The sequence below is a fragment of the Coregonus clupeaformis genome, chromosome 15, assembly GCF_020615455.1.
Source record: "Coregonus clupeaformis isolate EN_2021a chromosome 15, ASM2061545v1, whole genome shotgun sequence".
Taxonomy (NCBI): domain Eukaryota; kingdom Metazoa; phylum Chordata; class Actinopteri; order Salmoniformes; family Salmonidae; genus Coregonus; species Coregonus clupeaformis.
In genome coordinates this window covers 48,395,762-48,416,607 of record NC_059206.1, presented here as the reverse complement: position 1 = coordinate 48,416,607, position 20,846 = coordinate 48,395,762, and the positions used below count along the sequence as shown (strand labels likewise).

General features: G+C 45.1%; 1 protein-coding gene across 1 annotated transcript in view; it reads left to right on the top strand.

Moving 5' to 3' along the window:
- Window positions 1–20,802, top strand: part of pcsk5a (proprotein convertase subtilisin/kexin type 5a) — a 43,968-nt gene extending 23,166 nt beyond the window's left edge. The window contains exons 23-39 of the mRNA XM_045225452.1: window positions 65–265; window positions 508–576; window positions 839–881; window positions 1,048–1,190; window positions 1,308–1,508; window positions 3,412–3,495; window positions 3,709–3,907; window positions 5,450–5,664; window positions 9,592–9,662; window positions 10,005–10,167; window positions 12,325–12,567; window positions 12,816–13,052; window positions 13,745–13,922; window positions 16,736–16,953; window positions 18,529–18,629; window positions 19,235–19,424; window positions 19,706–20,802. Coding sequence (XP_045081387.1) covers window positions 65–265; window positions 508–576; window positions 839–881; window positions 1,048–1,190; window positions 1,308–1,508; window positions 3,412–3,495; window positions 3,709–3,907; window positions 5,450–5,664; window positions 9,592–9,662; window positions 10,005–10,167; window positions 12,325–12,567; window positions 12,816–13,052; window positions 13,745–13,922; window positions 16,736–16,953; window positions 18,529–18,629; window positions 19,235–19,424; window positions 19,706–20,163 — 3,014 coding nt within the window. The 3' untranslated portion in view covers window positions 20,164–20,802. The remainder of the gene's footprint in view (window positions 1–64; window positions 266–507; window positions 577–838; window positions 882–1,047; window positions 1,191–1,307; window positions 1,509–3,411; window positions 3,496–3,708; window positions 3,908–5,449; window positions 5,665–9,591; window positions 9,663–10,004; window positions 10,168–12,324; window positions 12,568–12,815; window positions 13,053–13,744; window positions 13,923–16,735; window positions 16,954–18,528; window positions 18,630–19,234; window positions 19,425–19,705) is intronic.
- Window positions 20,803–20,846: the final 44 nt, after the last annotated feature.

Below are 20,846 nucleotides of genomic sequence, written 5' to 3'. Positions count from 1 at the left end.
TGTGTGTGTAACGATTGTGCATCTGTCTGCCTGCCTGCTTGTCCTCCATCTGTGTTTCCCTCAGATAAATTCAACATGGACCGCTACCTGTACAAGGGGGGTTGTGTCGACGCTTGTCCGGAAGGCCATTACCATACCCAGGAGAAGAGCTGCGAGGCCTGCCCCGACAACTGCAAACTCTGCACCTCCGCCACACACTGCCTGCGCTGTAACTCCTCCTACTACATCACTGATGGAGTCTGCACCCAACTAGAGTGTGGAGAAGGTGACAGACATAGCCAAAATGTTGTTTGATTTTGTGTTCTTATATAATACCTGTCTACATCAAGTATAAACATGAAAAATAAAAGTATTTTGAAGTATTTCTGTCTCCATAGAGAATCGTAATTCCCCTTTTTCCCATCTCTCTCTCTCTCTCTCTCTCTTTGTCTGGCTCCCCTCTCTGTCTGTCTGTCTTTCTGTCTGTCTCTGCACCACACTCTCTCCTTTTCTCTCTCTTTCATACAGGTGAGGTGGAGGATCCAGAGTATGATGACTGTATGGCCTGTGAGGAAGGCTGTAAGAAGTGTGTACTGTGTAAGTTAGTCTACCCATGTACCATGTGGACCCTATCTGAACTCCTGTCTGTCTGTCTCTGTCTCTGTCTCTGTCTCTGTCTGTCTGTCTGTCTGTCTGTCTGTCTGTCTGTCTGTCTGTCTGTCTGTCTGTCTGTCTGTCTCTCTCTCTCTGTCTGTCTGTCTGTCTGTCTGTCTGTCTGTCTGTCTGTCTGTCTGTCTGTCTGTCTGTCTGTCTGTCTAGGATGAAAGGATGTCTAAGTGTGTTTTTCTGTATTCCTCAGATAACCCCAGGCATTGCCTATCCTGCACTGACGGCTTTTACAAGTAAGTAGTACAAGGAATAAAAATCTTGCAGAAAGTATTATTTTAATCTTAATGAAACCCCCCTTAGATTATGGAATATGACCTCAATATTCAATATCTCCGTGTGTAAATGAATGGGTGACAGTGGAGGAAGATGACACAAACCAACTTCTTGCATTGAGTGTAGATTCCAAGATGGCTGCTACAAGAACTGCCCAGCGAAGACGTTCAGCGTAGAGGAGGAGATGGCCTGTGTGCCGTGTGATGAGAAGTGCGTCAGCTGTGACGAACACGAGTGCTACTGGTGTGAAACCGACCTCTTCTTATCAGGTAAGGGTTTGGTCAGTGCAACTGTTTGTGTTGTGTGTGGGTTTGTGTGTGTGCTTGCATGTGTGTGCTTGCGTGTGTGTTCTTGACATGTTTTAAAGTATGCTCTGTTCCACCTAGAGGGGAAGTGTGTGCCGGAGTGTCCGGACGGTTTCTACGGAGACGAAGACACCCAGGAGTGTGAAGAGTGTCACTCTGACTGTGTGACATGCAGCGGTCCCGACAGTGATGACTGTGTGTCGTGTGAGGAGGGGAAAAGCCGGGAGGAGGGGGAGTGCGTCTCTAAACAGGATTTCTGCCCTGTTAAGACCTTCCTCACTGGTGAGATTTAAAGGATGAATTTACCGGAAAATAACCAGATAATTGTCACGATCGCCAATGAAGTATGACCAAAGCGCAGCGTTGGGAGTGAACATCTTGACTTTAATAATCACACGAGAATACAGAACAAACCACGATCGTGAAGTCCTCAGTGAATACTACTGAACAATGAACAAAAACCCACAACCACAAGGTGAACACAGACATTTAAATATGGCTCCCAATCAGAGATAACGAGCCGACAGCTGACACTCGTTACCTCCGATTGGGAGTCACTGACCAAACATAGAACGCGAACACCTAGACACTACCCACAGTACACAACACACGGAAATCTACACACCCTGACTAAACACAAAAAGTCCTAGAACCAGAGTGTGACAGTACCCCCCCCTAAAGGCGCGGACTGCGACCGCGCCTAAATACAAGCAAACAGGGAGGGGTGGGTGGGCATTCCTCCTCGGCGGCGGCTCCGGCTCCGGGCTTGCTCCCCCACTTCCTCTCCAACCCCCAAAGTACCCCTGGTCCTGTCTAGCCCCGCTGGCCGGAACCGGACTGACGACACGCGCCCCCTGGCTTGGTGCGTGGATCCTGGCTGGACGGCTCTGGCGGATCCCCGGCTGGACGGCTCTGGCGGATCCCGGCTGGACGGCTCTGGCGGATCCCGGCTGGACGGCTCTGGCGGATCCCGGCTGGGACGGCTCTGGCGGATCCTGGCTGGACGGCTCTGGCGGATCCCCGGCTGGACGGCTCTGGCGGATCCTGGCTGGAAGGCTCTGGCGGATCCCGGCTGGAAGGCTCTGGCGGATCCCGGCTGGACGGCTCTGGCGGATCCCGGCTGGACGGCTCTGGCGGATCCTGGCTGGACGGCTCTGGCGGATCCTGGCTGGCGGGACGGCTCTGGCTGGACAGGGCTGACGACGCACCCCGTAGGCTCGGTGCGTTGAGCAGAGACAGGCCGGGCTGGGCTGGCGAAACGCACCACAGACTTGGTGCGGGGCGCAGGAACAGGCCGAGCTGGGCTGGCGACGCACCCCGTAGGCTTGGTGCGTTGAGCAGGAACAGACAGAACCGCACTGGGGACACACACCCCTGGCCCTACACGGGGATCAGGAACGGGCCGGACCGGACTGGAAACACCCCCAGTACCTCTCGCCGTGCCTCCACACTTTCCATCCCCTTCGTAACCAGTGGCCCCCTTAAACTGGCGGCCATATCTGCCAACCTCTTGCACTCCTCCGGGCCGTACACCTTCTGCCCCGACGTCGTGAGCCCCCCCCTAAAAATTTTCTGGGGGTCTCTCCTCTCGTATTCCAACTGCTGCTTGGTCTCGTTGTGGTGGGTTTTTCTGTCACGATCGCCAATGAAGTATGACCAAAGCGCAGCGTTGGGAGTGAACATCTTGAATTTAATAATCACACGAGAATACAGAACAAACCACGATCGTGAAGTCCTCAGTGAATACTACTGAACAATGAACAAAAACCCACAACCACAAGGTGAACACAGACATTTAAATATGGCTCCCAATCAGAGATAACGAGCCGACAGCTGACACTCGTTACCTCCGATTGGGAGTCACTGACCAAACATAGAACGCGAACACCTAGACACTACCCACAGTACACAACACACGGAAATCTACACACCCTGACTAAACACAAAAAGTCCTAGAACCAGAGTGTGACAATAATGGAACATTCAAAAGTTCACCTATACTGCAGTAAATGTGCTTCAAAGTGGATGTTACCACACTGTCAGGGCGTATTTCAGAAATGTATTACATTACACAAGTTATTGTTAAATGATTGCCAATGACCTTGGCACTTCACTTTACCCTGTGAGGGAGTTTGTTACATTAACAATTGACTTGTTTGGTGTTTTCTCGTGTTCTTCCCTGCAGGTGAAGGAGAGTGTGAGGCCTGCCATGCCTCCTGTGACTCATGTTCAGGAGAGGAGAAGAGCCAGTGTAAAACCTGTGTGAAAGGTCTGACCATATTTCTGCCTGTCAATTTGTCAGAATGTGTATAGTGTGCACTCGTCTGTTTCCAGTGAGGTCAGCTTAAACTCTGTGAAAAGAGAAAGATAAGCACATCCCACTGGTTCAGTTCTCGTCCTGATTGCAGACCGTGGCAGTGTGTGTGCGTGCTTGCGTGTGTGTCTGTCTATTCTGACCGTATCCTTCCTGTGCTCCTCCCAGGGCGGTTCCTGTCGGCAGAGCATGTGTGTGTGTTGAAGTGTCCAGCGGGCTCATTCGCCAGCCGGCTGAGTGGTGTGTGTGAGGCGTGTCCTCGGGGGTGTGTGCAGTGTGTGGACGAGCATCACTGCACCCGCTGTCAGGTGGTACGCAAGGCCCCACTCTACCTGCAGGACGGACAGTGTGTTCATCAATGCCAGAGGTCAGAGTTCATATGAATATGTTAAAGGTAATAGTTCGGGATTTTGGCAAAGAGGCCCTTTATCTACTTAGTCAGATGAACTTGTGGATACCATTTTTATGTAGTCTGTGGCTGTGAATAGGATGCACCTGAGCTCAATTTCGAGTCTCATAGCAAAGGGTCTGAATACTTATGTAAATTAGGTATTTCCGCTTTTTTTTTAAATAACTTTTACAAAAAATTCTAAAAACATGTTTTGACTTTGTCATTGTAAGGTATTGCGTGTAGATTGATGAGGGAAAAAAATAATTTCATCAATTTTAGAATAAGGCTGTAACGTAACAAAATGTGGGGAAAAAAAGAAGGGGTCTGAATACTTTCCGAATGCACTGAATAACATCCATTTCCCGTACGACTAATAAAAGTTGAAACTGATGTAGGGACTCCCTAAAAACACGCCACTTCGATACAAGTTACTTTTCGTAGCAGTTTAGGAGAGCATTTTCGATAACCCTAACCATTTTCCTAACCATAACCTAATTCTCATAACCTGCAATGTTAATTATCCTAACCTACTTCGTAAGTTCTTTTAACCTGCTACAAAACATTCGTAGCTGTATCAAATTGCTGTGTTTTTTAGGGAATCTCTAATTTGAGTCTGCGTCCAGAATGAACGAAGTTAGAGGTAGTTTCGTGAGCCAATGCTAACTAGTGTTAGCACAATGACTGGAAGTCTACAGGAATGGGTAGCATGCTAGTCATTGCGCTAATGATAGTTAGCAATTACGCAAACGCTAGATAGCAACTTGCTTCAAACTGTATGCAGAGACATAGAAATGGTATCCACGAGTTCATCTGACTCTGAGGAAGTAGAAAAAGGGCCTTATTGCAAAAATCCCAAACTGTCCCTTTAAAGGTGCAGTTGATAACACATTTTTGGCTGCTCCTACACTTCTTGTCAAATGTGTTTGTAGCTAGTACCTTAATTCTAGACTGCAACTTGAATGCTTTATTTTACATTCATAATCACGGTTTAACATTTTTTCTTCTTGAAAGTCTTTGAATCTTTAATCCTGATCCTAGAGACCCCAGGATGTGCAGGTTTCTGTTCCAACGCAGGACTAATAAACCATTTTGATCATGATTTATTGCTCCTCTTCCCACACATCATTGCTGTGGAAAATGATGATGTATTATATGACATGGTGATGTATTCTAAGTATTGTCCTCTTTATCTAAAGGGCATATATACCTTTCATTTTACAGAACTGGAGTGCCTGCTGAACTGTACTGTACCTACTCAAACCCTCTCAGTTGTAATGACAGCTTTCCAGAAGATGCTCTTCTCCACCACAATGTCATGGATTGACTCCAATTGCTCACTCCCCCTTGTGGATTTAGAAGCATTGGATTGGTCTAGGCAATTTACACCATACTTCTAACACCAGTCCATGAGAGGGAGTAAACGAGTGCACACTTTGGGGAGAAGGGTAGAGAATGAGGCCATAGCCTCAGTGTGCAACTAACGTCCTATTTGCTGTGCTCTCCCACTGTGTACTGTAGTGGGTATCCAGCGGGCCAGGTGTGTCGTGGCTGTGCGACAGGCTGTGCCTCCTGTGAGAGGAATGCCACTCATTGTCTGAGCTGTGTGGAGCCCCTCCTTCTGTACAAACACCAGTGTGTGGAGGCCTGCCCCCCTGCACACACACTCAGGGACGGGGAGTGTCAGCACTGTCCCACAGCCTGCCAGGAGTGTAGCCCCCACAGCGAGTGCACAGGTGAGGCACACACAGACGAGAGTAGTGATGGCATATTTGTATTTTTATTTTTTAAGGATCCCCATTAGCTGCTGCCTTTTCCTGGGGTCCAGAAAAATTAAGGCAGTTATATACAATTTCAAATATTACATTACATTACATTTCATAACACTTTTCACAACGCATTAAGTGTGTTCCCTCAGGCCTCTACTCTACTATCACATACAGTGGGGAGAACAAGTATTTGATACACTGCCGATTTTGCAGGTTTTCCTACTTACAAAGCATGTAGAGGTCTGTCATTTTTATCATAGGTACACTTCAACTGTGAGAGACGGAATCACATAAAATCACATTGTATGATTTTTAAGTAATTAATTTGCATTTTATTGCATGACATAAGTATTTGATCACCTACCAACCAGTAAGAAGTCCGGCTCTCACAGACCAGTTAGTTTTTCTTTAAGAATCCCTCCACTCATTACCTGTATTAACTGCACCTGTTTGAACTCGTTACCTGTATAAAAGACACCTGTCCACACACTCAATCAAACAGACTCCAACCTCTCCACAATGGCCAAGACCAGAGAGCTGTGTAAGGACATCAGGGATAAAATTGTAGACCTGCACAAGGCTGGGATGGGCTACAGGACAATAGGCAAGCAGCTTGGTGAGAAGGCAACAACTGTTGGCGCAATTATTAGAAAATGGAAGAAGTTCAAGATGACAGTCAATCACCCTCGGTCTGGGGCTCCATGCAAGATCTCACCTTGTGGGGCATCAATGATCATGAGGAAGGTGAGGGATCAGCCCATAACTACACGGCAGGACCTGGTCAATGACCTGAAGAGAGCTGGGACCACAGTCTCAAAGAAAACCATTAGTAACACACTACGCCGTCATGGATTAAAATCCTGCAGCGCACGCAAGGTCCCCCTGCTCAAGCCAGCGCATGTCCAGGCCAATGCCAATGACCATCTGGATGATCCAGAGGAGGAATGGGAGAAGGTCATGTGGTCTGATGAGACAAAAATAAAGCTTTTTGGTCTAAACTCCACTCGCCGTGTTTGGAGGAAGAAGAAGGATGAGTACAACCCCAAGAACACCATCCCAACCGTGAAGCATGGAGGTGGAAACATCATTCTTTGGGGATGCTTTTCTGCAAAGGGGATAGGACGACTGCACCGTATTGAGGGGAGGATGGATGGGGCCATGTATCGCGAGATCTTGGCCAACAACCTCCTTCCCTCAGTAAGAGCATTGAAGATGGGTCGTGGCTGGGTCTTCCAGCATGACAACGACCCAAAACACACAGCCAGGGCAACTAAGGAGTGGCTCCGTAAGAAGCATCTCAAGGTCCTGGAGTGGCCTAGCCAGTCTCCAGACCTGAACACAATATAAAATCTTTGGAGGGAGCTGAAAGTCCGTATTGCCCAACGACAGCCCCGAAACCTGAAGGATCTGGAGAAGGTCTGTATGGAGGAGTGGGCCAAAATCCCTGCTGCAGTGTGTGCAAACCTGGTCAAGACCTACAGGAAACTTATGATCTCTGTAATTGCAAACAAAGGTTTCTGTACCAAATATTAAGTTCTGCTTTTCTGATGTATCAAATACTTATGTCATGCAATAAAATGCAAATTAATTACTTCAAAATCATACAATGTGATTTTCTGGATTTTTGTTTTAGATTCTGTCTCTCACAGTTGAAGTGTACCTATGATAAAAATGACAGACCTCTACATGCATTGTAAGTAGGAAAACCTGCAAAATCGGCAGTGTATCAAATACTTGTTCTCCCCACTGTATCTACAATTCAAAATCCGTGTGTGTGTGTAGAGCGAGTGTCTTATCATGTGTATGTGTGCCTGTGTGTGTGTCTCTTCACAGTCCCCGCTGTTCCATAAGGTGTATTTTTATCTGTTTTTTAATCTGATTCTACTGCTTACCTGAAGTGGAATAGAGTTCCATGTAGCCATGGCTCTATGTAGTACTGTGCGCCTCCCATAGTCTGTTCTTGACTTGGGGATTGTGAAGAGACCTCTGGTGGCATGTCTTGTGGGGTACACATGGGTGTCCAAGCTGTGTGCTAGTAGATTAAACAGACACCTCGGTGCATTCAGCATGTCAACACTTCTTACAAAAACAAGTAGTGATGAAGTCAATCTCTCCTCCACTTTGAGCCATGAGAGATTTACAGTGGCTTGTGAAAGTATTCACCCCCCTTGGCATTTTTCCTATTTTGTTGCCTTACAACCTGGAATTGAAATTGATTTTTGGGGGGTTTGTATCATTTGATTTACACAACATGCCTACCACTTTGAAGATGCAAAATATTTTTTGGGGTGAAACAAAAAAGAAATAAGTCAATAAAACTGAAAACTTGAGCGTGCATAACTATTCACCCCCCAAAGTCAATACTTTGTAGAGCCACCTTTTGCAGCAATTACAGCTGCAAGTCTCTTGGGGTATGTCTCTATTAGCTTGGCACATCTAGCCACTGGGATTTTTGCCCATTCTTCAAGGCAAAACTGCTCCAGCTCCTTCAAGTTGGATGGGTTCTGCTGGTGTACAGCAATCTTTAAGTCATACCACAGATTCTCAATTGGATTGAGGTCTGGGCCATTCCAAGACATTTAAATGTTTCCCCTTAAACCACTCGAGTGTTGCTTTAGCAGTATGCTTAGGGTCATTGTCCAGTTGGAAGGTGAACCTCCGTCCCAGTCTCAAATCTCTGGAAGACTGAAACAGGTTTCCCTCAACAATTTCCCTGTATTTAGCGCCATCCATCATTCCTTCAATTCTGATGAGTTTCCCAGTCCCTGCCGATGGAAAAACATCCCCACAGCATGATGCTGCCACCACCATGCTTCACTGTGAGGATGGTGTTCTCGGGGTGATGAGAGGTGTTGGGTTTGCGCCAGACATAGCGTTTTCCTTGATGGCCAAAAAGCTCAATTTTAGTCTCATCTGACCAGAGTACCTTCTTCCATATGTTTGGGGAGTCTCCCACATGCCTTTTGGCGAACACCAAACGTGTTTGCTTATTTTTTTCTTTAAGCAATGGCTTTTTTCTGGCCTCACTTCCGTAAAGCCCAGCTCTGTGGAGTGTACGGCTTAAAGTGGTCCTATGGACAGATACTCCAATCTCCGCTGTGGAGCTTTGCAGCTCCTTCAGGGTTATCGTTTGTCTCTTTGTTGCCACTCTGATTAATGCCCTCCTTGCCTGGTCCGTGAGTTTTGGTGGGCGGCCCTCTCTTGGCAGGTTTGTTGTGGTGCCATATTCTTTCAATTTTTTAAAAATGGATTTAATGGTGCTACGTGGGATGTTCAAAGTTTCTGATCTTTTTTTATAACCCAACCCTGATCTGTACTTCTCCACAACTTTGTCCCTGACCTGTTTGGAGAGCTCCTTGGTCTTCATGGTGCCGCTTGCTTGGTGGTGCCCCTTGCTTAGTGGTGTTGCAGACTCTGGGGCCTTTCAGAACAGGTGTATATACAGTGGGGAGAACAAGTATTTGATACACTGCCGATTTTGCAGGTTTTCCTACTTACAAAGCACCTCTTCCACACTCACTTTACGGAATTCAAAATTACAACGCTTGTCTTTCATAATTTCATCAGTTATACCGTATTTTCCGCACTATAAGGTGCACTTAAAAGCCTTTAATTTTCTCAAAAAACGACAGTGCACCTTATAATCCGGAGCGCCTTATATATGGATCAATTGGTTAATTTGTTGATCCATACTGGTTGTACACGGCGCTCAAGGCGCTCTGTCAAAATGTTTCAGTATGAAAAACCAATAAAAACAATTTAATAATAATGAAATGTTTCAGTACGACTGGTAAACTACAAAGCCGCACCGCTTGCAGCATTACGGCTACCGTAGTCAGTAAACACCGGTACTGTGCTTACTCACAGTCTCACACCACTTGTGTGTGTATAAAGACCCCAAAATGGCACCTTTCAAGAGACACGCTTATGACGCAGAGTTCAAACTCAAGGCTGTCGGTCACGCAGTAGAATATAGGAATAGAGCAGCAGCGAGAGAATTCAACATGAATGAATCAATGGTACGGAAGTGGAGGAAGCAAGAAGATGACCTGTGCCAAGTAAAGAAGACTAAACAGAGTTTCCGAGGGAACAAAGAGAGATGGTCACAGTTAGAGGACAAACTCGAACAGTGGGTTGTTGAACAGAGAGCAGCAAGTAGAAGCGTCTCTACAGTCACTATTCGAATGAAGGCAACAGTGCTAGCACGGGACATGATCATCGATGAATTTCGAGGCGGTCCTTCTTGGTGCTTTCGTTTTATGAAAAGACGTAATCTCTCCATCCGCACACGAACTACCGTCTCGCAGCAACTGCCAAAAGATTACCAAGAAAAGCTGGTCACTTTCCGCGCATACTGCAAAAAGAAGATCACTGAAAAGAAGATCCGGCCAGAGCACATCACCAACATGGACGAGGTTCCACTCACCTTTGATATTCCCGTGAACCGCACTGTGGAGAAAACGGGGACCAGTACGGTGTCTGTACGCACCACAGGGAATGAGAAGTCATCCTTCACTGTAGTTCTCACCTGCCAGGCTAATGGCCAGAAACTTCCACCCATGTTTATTTTCAAGAGGAAGACCTTGCCAAAAGAAAACTTTCAAGCGGGCGTCGTCATCAAAGCTAGCCCGAAGGGATGGATGGATGAGGAAAAGATGAGTGAGTGGCTGAGAGAAATTTACGTCAAGAGACTGGGTGGCTTTTTCCACACAGCTCCGTCCCTATTGATCTACGACTCAATGCGCGCCCATATCACCGATGCTGTCAAAAAACAAGTGAAGCAAACTAATTCCGGAGCTTGCCGTCATTCCGGGTGGATTAACTAAAGAACTCCAGCCGCTAGATATTGGTGTCAACAGGGCGTTCAAAGCTAGACTGCGAGCTGCGTGGGAGCAGTGGATAACAGAAGGCGAACACACGTTCACCAAGACGGGGAGACAGCGCCGGGCGACTTACGCCACTATCTGCCAATGGATCGTGGATGCCTAGGCTGATATATCAGTCTCAACTGTGGTCAAAGCTTTCACGAAGGCAGGAATAATCTCTGAACTGCCAGGCAACAGCAGCGACACTGACTCTGATAATGACGAGAGGGAGCCGGGCAGGTTGGATGCCGTAGTCGCCCAACTGTTCAATTCGGACACTGAAGAAGAAGAATTCGAGGGATTCGTGGACGGGGAATGAACTGAAAAAGTGAGCTTTACGTGTTATACGTAACTGAACAGTGTTGAGTTATGCACTAACGTTTGATTTAGTGGTATCAGACTGTTTCTTTTACTACGTGTTTACTGAATCAGGGAAAAGTTCCCCTCCACGTTTGGGAGAAGAGTGAGCAAGGCTGGGAGATATTGTTAATATGCACATTAACTTTGAACAACGTTACCATGGGAGTGAACAGAGTTGTCAGAATGCTTAATAAAGTTTGACTTTATCTGACAGTTTTGTTGACATTCCCTTTAGCACAGCTCCATCTAGTGGATGCATAACGCAACCCCAGTCAAACGTTTGACTGCAGTATCTTCTATTCTATGCGCCTTATAATCCGGTGCGCCCTATATATGAAAACAGTTCTAAAATAGGCCATTCATTGAAGGTGCGCTTTATAATCCGGTGCGCCTTATAGTGCGGAAAATACGGTACTTGGATGTGTAGTGTCAGCGTTTGTTGCTGGCATGTCATGCCAAAGTATGCCAAACATGCCAATGAAAAAAATCATTAAATGAATTGCCAATTTCAGTGGGTTTTGTGATGAGTGAGCCATCTGATTCAATGAATGATGAAATGGTGTTGAGTTTGCCTTTTTGCCCAAAATTGTATTTAAGGTGCTCCAAAGCTTTTTATTATCATTCTTTATATCATTTGTCTTTGTTTCATAGTATAGTTTATTCTTCCTTTTATTCAGTTTAGTCACATGATTTCTCAATTTGCAGTACGTTTGCCAATCGGTTTTGCAGCCAGACTTATTTGCCATTCCTTTTGCCTCATCTCTCTTAACCATACCATTTTTCAATTCCTCATCAATCCAAGGCGATTTTAAGGTTTTTAGTCATTTTCTTAATGGGTGCATGCTTATTAGTAACTGGAATAAGCAATTTCATAAATGTGTCAAGTGCAGCGGCTGGTTGCTCCTCATTACACACCACAGACCAACAAACATTCTTTATACACTATATTAGGCCCAGCCTTTGGAACTTTGGTTTTCCTAGATATGGCTACTATATTGTGATCACTACATCCGATGGATTTGGATACTGCTTTAAAGGACATTTCTGCAGCATTAGTAAAAATGTGATCAATACATGTTGATGATTTAATTCCTGTGCTGTTTGTAACTACCCTGGTAGGTTGACTGATAACCTGGACCAGGTTGCAGGCACTAGTTACAGTTTGAAGCTTTTTCTTGAGTGGGCAGCTTGATGAAAGCCAGTCAATATTTAAATCACCCAGAAAATATACCTCTCTGTTGAGATCACATACACTATCAAGCATTTCACATGTTATCCAGATAAAGGGCAAAGAGAGAAGAAGAGATATTAAAATCAATAGGTAGCCAGACAGGGAACAAGAAATTCCCTCTCTTAATCCATCAGTCTCCTTTCTCTCTCTCTCTCTCTCTCCCCCCCCCAGGCTGTGAGGAGTACCACTTCCTCTACGAGGGCCGCTGTGTGGTGGACTGTCCCGAGAGGTTCTTCCAGGACTCTGAGCAGGATGTGTGTGTCCGCTGTCACCCTGACTGTGCCCAGTGTGATGGTCCGGACGGGGACGACTGTGACTCCTGTGCAGACCCAGAGGCTACCCTGCACAACGGAGCCTGTCTGCCGAACTGCCCCTCCCACACCTATAGGGACAGCAGGACTGGGCAGTGCAAAGGTGAGGAGGCTTAGATCTTGACACAGTGGTTCCTAAGTATTTTAGGACTGAGATCCCTTTAAACCCTTTACAAGTTTGTGCCCTACCAAATAAAGAAAACCAACCACAAGGGGAAAAGTATGCACTTCTCCAGTGTACTATAGGTAATTTAGACTCTTGACTAGGTAATGTAGATTCCATGCAACCCAGTGCTGTGACATATCTGGTTTCTGTGTGATATCTAGTTTCTCTGTGCTAACTTTTTCCAGACTGCGATGGCTCCTGTCTCACGTGCTCGGGGCCCCACGCTGGCTCCTGCTCCAGCTGCAGAGAGGGTCAGAGAGTGGACGCCCATGGACACTGTGACCCCCTGGTCAACAGGTGCACCCCCCGCCACTACACTGACCAGGATGGAGAATGCCACCCATGCCACAAGTACTGCCAGCAGTGCAACGGGCCAGGCAAGAGCCACTGTCTGAGCTGCAACCAGAACCATTTTATACTGAGTGAGTGGAGTCATTCTCATTTCTCAATCCCTGATCAGACACCAGTGTTATGCTAGCTGTAGATAAGACACAGTGCAATGCTAAGAATAGAAGAGAAGAGAAAAAACAGTCACTGAAAGTTTATTTTGTTTAGAACAGGGGTGACGAACTCATTTTGCCATTCGGTTTTCATTGAGGCCCGGAAGGGCCACACTGATAATGTGTTATATTTCCTTGCCGACAAAATTAGCTAAAAATAGTCCTCTAACCATCATTTTTGGAATTGTTGATGCTCCCTGACTGTCTAGTGATTATTAGCGAGCTGGACAGTCAAGAAACTGTATGAATATAGGTCCATTATCATTTCTACACAGTTCTGATTTGGTTTGAGTCTTTTTGAAGTATATTGAGTTAGTTTCCCCCTTAAAAAAATATATATATATTTATATATTTTTTTTTTACTCAAACCACCCGCCGGCCGGATTAGACCCTATGTTTGACACCCCTGGTTTAGATGTTTAATTCATGAGTAGCAGTAGCAGATGTAACAAACAAGACACTTTTCCACGCCAGCCGTCGTGAACAGAAATTGTTAATTTGGCCTGAGACACCATTTCATGTTGAATGATTAGTGTGTGTGTTTGTGCATGTGCACGTGCGTGTGCTTGTGTGTGTGTGTGTGTACGCTCATCCGTGTGGGTGTGTGTGTGCAGATGGTACCTGCATGGACATCTGTCCTACTGGGTTCTACCAAGAGGAGTCAGGCCAGAGATGTGAAGCATGTCACCCAGCCTGTCTCACCTGCATGGGCAGACAAAGCCACGAGTGTCTCAGCTGCAAGGACCACCTATTCAGAGAGGGCAAGGAGTGTGTGGACACCTGCCAGATAAGGTATAATTATAGTATTGTTATTTATCTGTCACTTTGACTTTGGAAGATAATGTTAGGATATGGTCGCATAGTTATTTTATCCATTTTATTTTATCCAAAACAACTTATATTATTTATGACAATGCTATAATTTTTTAACAGTTAACATTAACTCCAGTATATGTGGCCCATGTATAGCAACTCACAAACTCAAAATGTTAGTGTTGCGTCACCATGCTCCATCGGACCTGGACCAATGGAGTCTGGGCAGACCATTCATCATATTGTGTTGTTTCACGCACACTGTGTCTTCTGTGCTGTATAATATATTGAGACCTCAGACAACAGGTACATTCCATTGAATAACAATGGAGCTCACAACTGAGCCCATTACTTGTCTTGAGATTTAAATGGCCCTTCATATGCCCTGATAAATGCTAATTAGACCCGGTTGTATTTGAGCAGGCATGATTGAGAGGGTTAAATTAATGTGCCGTTAAATTGATGCCCCGTTTAATATCTCAAAGAGGTTACAAAATGCACACAAATGGTCACAACGGATATTTATTGCCGTGACATGTTTCCCAAACACACACCTACAAGCATTGGGACACACCAATGACTTTATACAGTGCATTCGGAAAGTATTCAGACCCCTTAATTTTTACCACATTTTGTTACGTTACAGCCTTATTCTAAAATGGATTAAATTAGTTTTTTTCCCTCATAAATGTACACACAATACCCCATAATGACAAAGCAAAAACATGTTTTTAGAAATTGAAATATCACATTTACAGAAGTATTCAGACCGTTTACTCAGTACTTTGTTGAAGCACCTTTGGCAGCTATTACAGCCTCGAGTCTTCTTGGGTATGACGCTACAAGCTTGGCACACCTGTATTTGGGGAGTTTCTCCCATTCTTCTCTGCAGATCCTCTCAAGCTCTGTCAGGTTGGATGGGGAGCGTCGCGGCACAGCTATTTTCAGGTCTATCCAGAGATGTTTGATTGGGTTCAAGTCCGGGCTCTGGCTGGGCCACTCAAGGACATTCAGAGACTTGTCCCGAAGCCACTCTAGTGTTGTCTTGGCTGTGTGCTTAGGGTCGTTGTCCTGTTGGAAGGTGAACTTTCGCCCCAGTCTGAGGTCCTGAGCACTCTGGAGCAGGTTTTCATTACATTTACGTCATTTAGCAGACGCTCTTATTCAGAGCGACTTACATGAGCAATTAGGGTTAAGTGCCTTGCTCAAGGGCACATCGACAGATTTTTCACCTAGTCGGCTCGGGGATTAGAACCAGCGACCTTTCGGTTACTGGCACAACGCTCTTACCCACTAAGCTACCTGCCGCCCATCAATGATCTCTCTGTACTTTGTTCCGTTCATCTTTCCCTCGATCCTGACAAGTCTCCCAGTCCCTGCTGCTGAAAAACATCCCCACTGAATGATGCTGCCACCACCATCCTTCACCGCAGGGATGGTGCCAGGTTTCCTCCAGACGTAACGCTTGGCATTCAGGCCAAAGAGTTCAATCTTGGTTTCATCAGACCAGATAATCTTGTTTCTCATGGTCTGAGAGTCCTTTAGGGGCCTTTTGGCAATCTCCAAGTGGGCTGTCATGTGCCTTTTACTGAGGAGTGGCTTCTGTCTGGCCACTCTACCATAAAGGCCTGATTGGTGGAGTGCTGCAGAGATGGTTGTCCTTCTGGAAGGTTCTCTCATCTCCACAGAGGAACTTTGGAGCTCTGTCAGAGTGACCATTGGGTTCTTGGTCACTTCCCTGACCAAGGCCCTTCTCCCTCGATTGCTCAGTTTGGCCGGGCGGCCAGCTCTAGGAAGAGTCTTGGTGGGTCCAAACTTCTTCCATTTATGAATGATGGAGGCCACTGTGTTCAAGGGGACCTTTAATGCTGCAGAAATGTTTTGGTACCTTTCACCAGATCTATGCCTCGACACAATCCTGTCTCAGAGCTCTACGGACAATTCCTTCGACCTCATGGCTTGGTTTTTGCTATGACATGCACTGTCAACTGTGGGGCCTTATATAGACAGATGTGTGCCTTTCCAAATCATGTCCAATCAATTGAATTTACTACAGGTAGACTCCAATCGAGTTGTAGAAAGTATGAAGAAAAAAAAATATGTATGCACTCACTAACTGTAAGTCGCTCTGGATAAGAGCGTCTGCTAAATGACTAAAATGTAAAATGTAGAAACATCTCAAGGATGATCAATGGAAAAAGGATGCACCTGAGCTCAATTTTGAGTCTCATAGCAAAGGATCTGAATACTTATGTAAATAAAGTATTTCTGTTTTTATTTTTAATACATTTGGAAAAAATTCTAAGAACTTGTTTTCACTTTGTCATTATGGTATATTGTGTGTAGATTGAGGGAAAACATTTATTTCATCAATTTTAGAATAAGGCTGTAACAAAATGTGGAAAAAGGGGTCTGAATACTTTCCTATGTGAAGACTCAGTAGTGCATTGAAGCCAAGTGAAGGTAGTTAAGATGGCTTCCCATGGAGACACAGTTTGAAATGTCCCTGTCCTTATAATTTCTACTGTGTGGGATTTATAAATAATCGGTTCAAGGACATACATCTGGTGTATTAGAAGCAAATATTGGTACACATCTCCTACACAGACGCCTATAAACAGTGACACGCATCCACACACACAGACACACACATATAAATAGTCACAGTCTCACACAGACACACACACACAAACACACACATACACAAACACCTATAAACAGCCACACATCCCAACACACCTACTCACACTGTCCCTGATCGGTGTCCCTGTCTGACTTGCACTGTCTCGCAGTTACTATGGAAACATGACCTCGAGGACGTGTGAGAGGTGTGACCCGAGCTGTGGTGAGTGTTCCGGGAGCAGGGCGGATGACTGTCTGAACTGTGCAGATGGACTGCTCTACCTGAGGAAACAGGGACACTGTCACTCCAGCTGTCCCCAGGGCCACTACCAGGACAGCCAGCACCACACCTGTGAGCCCTGTCACTCCAGCTGCAGAACCTGCTCAGGTAGGGAGGACGAGAGACCTGTGTGTGTGTCTCTGTCTTAGTCTCTGTTTTTCACAGTTGGATCACATAAGATACTTTGGAACCCAGTAAATACTTGTTACCATAATCATTAAGGGGCTGTTTCCCGGACCTGGATGCAGATTAAGCCTATTCCAGGACTGAAAGGCACTTTCTATGGAGATTTTTAATTGAGCATATGTTTTAGTCCAGAATTAGACTTAATCTGGTTTGGGAAAAGTAAATCGATCTGTTTTTGGCATTAACAAGTGATTGAATATCGACCTATTCCTAAAACACAGAACAACAAGACAGATTTCCCAGCTAGCACATTTGGTTCCTTGGAAGTTGTGGGAACGTATGTTTTTGGTTTCCCATTGGTTCTGCGAACGAAGCCATACATTTTGAATGTTTTCTTGTGTTTTTTATGGAAAGTTTTCTTAATGTTCTGGGAACATCACTTTAAATAGAACCATGAGGAAACCTGCAGAAAACGTTATGCTGAAGTACTGAAATTCCCAACAAGCTCTCACAGTCTAACGTCGGAGTAAGACGTTCATCCATGTTTCTCAAATGTCACATTTTGAAGTTGTTCCATTGTTGAAGTGTTTTAAGGTTAAGTTTAGGTATTAACTCTGAATGGTTAAGATAAGGGTTAAGGTTTGGGATAGGCTTAAAACAAAAATCTCAAAAACAACTTAGTATAGCTGGATTCGAACATTCAATCTTTGGAACCAAAGGCAGATGCTTATGTCCATCTGCCATCCCTGTCCACAATGCCCTAGCAAAACCGAAATCTACTTGAAGGTAACAGAGCTCACTAATGCCTCTAGTGGCTGGTTTCCACGTAATCTCCCAACATCTTCAGATATTGATGGACGTTGAATATTGATTTGTACCACGGGTGACCTGGCTGGAAATTCCCACAGAAGAAAGTTGTTGCTTAATAATCTCTGAACGTTCTGAGAACATGATTTTAAATAGAACCACGAGGAAACCGGTAGAAAACGTTATGCTAACGTACTGAAATTCCCACAGAGGAACGTTGTCTCTTAACGTTCTTGGAACAATTTGAGAACATTACTTTAAATAGAACCATGAGGAAACCTGTAGGAAACGTTATCCTGAAAGATTGAAATTCCCTCAGAAGAACGTTGATTCTTAACATTCTCTGAACTATTTGAGAACATTCCCAGTGTCAAACCAGTTGGAGAATGTTCTTAGATCATGACCAAAATTGAAATTAAATGCAACAATGTTTAAACTTTTAGGAAAAATTATGTTAAAGTAATGAAATACCAATAACATTTTTGTATTTGTCACGTTCCAAAGCCAATCAACTGTCCTGCACCATTCCCAGAAAGTTGTGGGAAGGTTGTATGCAAAATAACCATAGGACAATCACACTCTCACCAAGCTCTAAGAAACATACAGTTCTCAGAACGTTATCTGTTCGCTGGGTTGTGTCTTTAAATTGGCAAACTAAATCCAGCAGGAAAGAAAAACTATGCACTGTAATGTCATGCCATCTATGGTACAGTACAAGTGCCCAACAATGTAATTGTCCTATATTTCCAGGAAAAGGATCTCAGGCGTGTGACTCGTGTCACATGGGCTACACGCTGTCAGACGGAATGTGTGAGTCCCACTGCAACATGGGTCAATACCCCATGCTACAGGTAACCACTAATACCCATTACTCACCACTACTCTATCTCTGTACTGTATAATGTACTTCATGTTAGTCACACATGTCAGGCATGACACACTCCCTGATGTCACAAATACAGTTATATACGTCCTGATGCCAATACAGAAATGAGTGCAGTGTTAAATGATTGATTACAATAAACTTGTTTGATCGATGGTTGTTAGTGTTGTTTGTCTGGAGAGCGGTACCTGGTTACCGGGTAGAAATGTGTCCCTAGTTAAAAGGCAGGTTTGTGGCTCTCAAGGACCTGTGCTCTGCACCCTTGACTTAAACTTACCTTGTCCTTTCACATCTGCACAAGTGCATTATAGAAAGTAGCGGGGTTAGGAGTTAATTGAGGTGGGGCCTGTGTGCTGATTCCTCATGTCTTCTCTCCTTGACTCCTTCTCAAAATGCATTGGAGAAGGTCCAAGGGTAGAACCATTCTGAGAAGGCGGCAAGGAGAGAGGACACAAGGAATCAAGGATATAGAATTGAGACTCACCCCGTTTCTTTGTCAAGGAATCAAGGAAAATACTTTTGAGATTCACCCTGTTTGTGTGACAGCCTATCCCCTTGTGGTCTTCTGGCCAGGATTGTGAGGACTGTGACAGTTCCTGTCTGGACTGTATGGGACCTGGTCCATACAACTGCACCATTTGTCCTGCCCATGCCATCCTCACAGCCGGGGGGCGCTGTCTGCTCTGCTGTCAGAACGACCTGCCAGTAGAGGGAGATTCCACAGCGCAGCAGCAGGAGTGCTGCAACTGCACCGAGACAAGAGGTGGGCTCAGGGCAGACCAGAGTTCAAATACTATATGAAATCATTCAAAATACTTTAGCTGTGCTTGATTGAGCTTACCTGGTGCAAAGGAACCAATAGAATAGATGCAAAAAGTGCAAACCTCACCAATCTGGCAATCCAGCCAGGTTAAAGCAAACGCTAAAAGTATTTGACAGACTTTATTTAAACGCAGGTCTGGAATGAGTTTATAGCAACAAGCATCATGTTCATGTGTTCACCCACCCTATCACATGTTCGTTGTCTTTTTCTCCGGTCTACAGGGGAGTGCGTCCTCAGCACTAACCTGGCCTTCCGCAATGACGAAGTGGTGTCATCCGGGAACATGGCACTCTTCATCACCACCTCCATCCTACTCCTGCTGGGCCTGGGTACCGTAGTCTTCCTCATCCGACGCTCCCGCTCCAAGATCCCCTCCCTCCCCGACCCCATCACAGCCCCCCGTGGCTACGAGAAGCTGGGTGGCGGGTGGCACGGAGGCGGGCGTCATAATACCACATCCGGCGGGCACGCCAGTTCCAGCGGGCATTTCCGCGAGGCCCAGTTGGTGGATCTCACCGAGCGCCGCGGGGATAAGGATGAGGAAGATGAGGATGATGATGAGGATATTGTGTACATGGGTCAGGATGGAACGGTCTACAGGAAGTTCAGGTACGGACAGCCAGGGAATGATAATGACGATGAGCTGGAGTACGATGATGAGAGCTATACATTTCGCTGAAGAGTGATTTTTCTTTCTACAGTTCCTTTCTTTCTACCTGTCTTTCTTCCTTTTTCTCTCTGACTCTATCTTTCCCTCAGGGCTTGCGTCCCATCTTATTTGTCCTCCTTTGATATTCAGTTATAACAAGAATGAATAGCTATTTCATGCTGAGCGGTGTTTAAAACAAATGCTGTTCATTCACAAAACTGTGTATGTTATTTTTAACATTTATGGGAAATGTATATTTTATTTTGTTGTGTCTTTGGTTTATTTTGCGTGTGGCTTCAACCATGACCCCTGTAAAACAAGATCCTATTTGTCGTAAAATCAGTTTCAAAATGGTGTTACTCCTCTTTGTAATTGTGGTGGTTTTGAAGTTTAATACGGCTCTATTCAATCTGGAACCGATGAAGCGTTACAAATTGCACTATAGAAATGTAAAGGTAATTTCCGATTGAGCCGACATATGCAGCGTTTACCGTGAATGCAGTCTCTGCTAACTCGGGAACATTGCCTTTACATTTAAATCAAGCTGTAACGCTGATAGAGTAGAGTCCTAACACTTTAAATCAGAGTTATGGTTTTGCCACTTGTCTTTGTATAATTAGTTTGCAGTCATTGACTTTTGATTAGAAAATATTTAGTGTTGTTATTCAAATAAAGTTTAATTGAATTTGAAGAAATGATTTGTGATAACACTA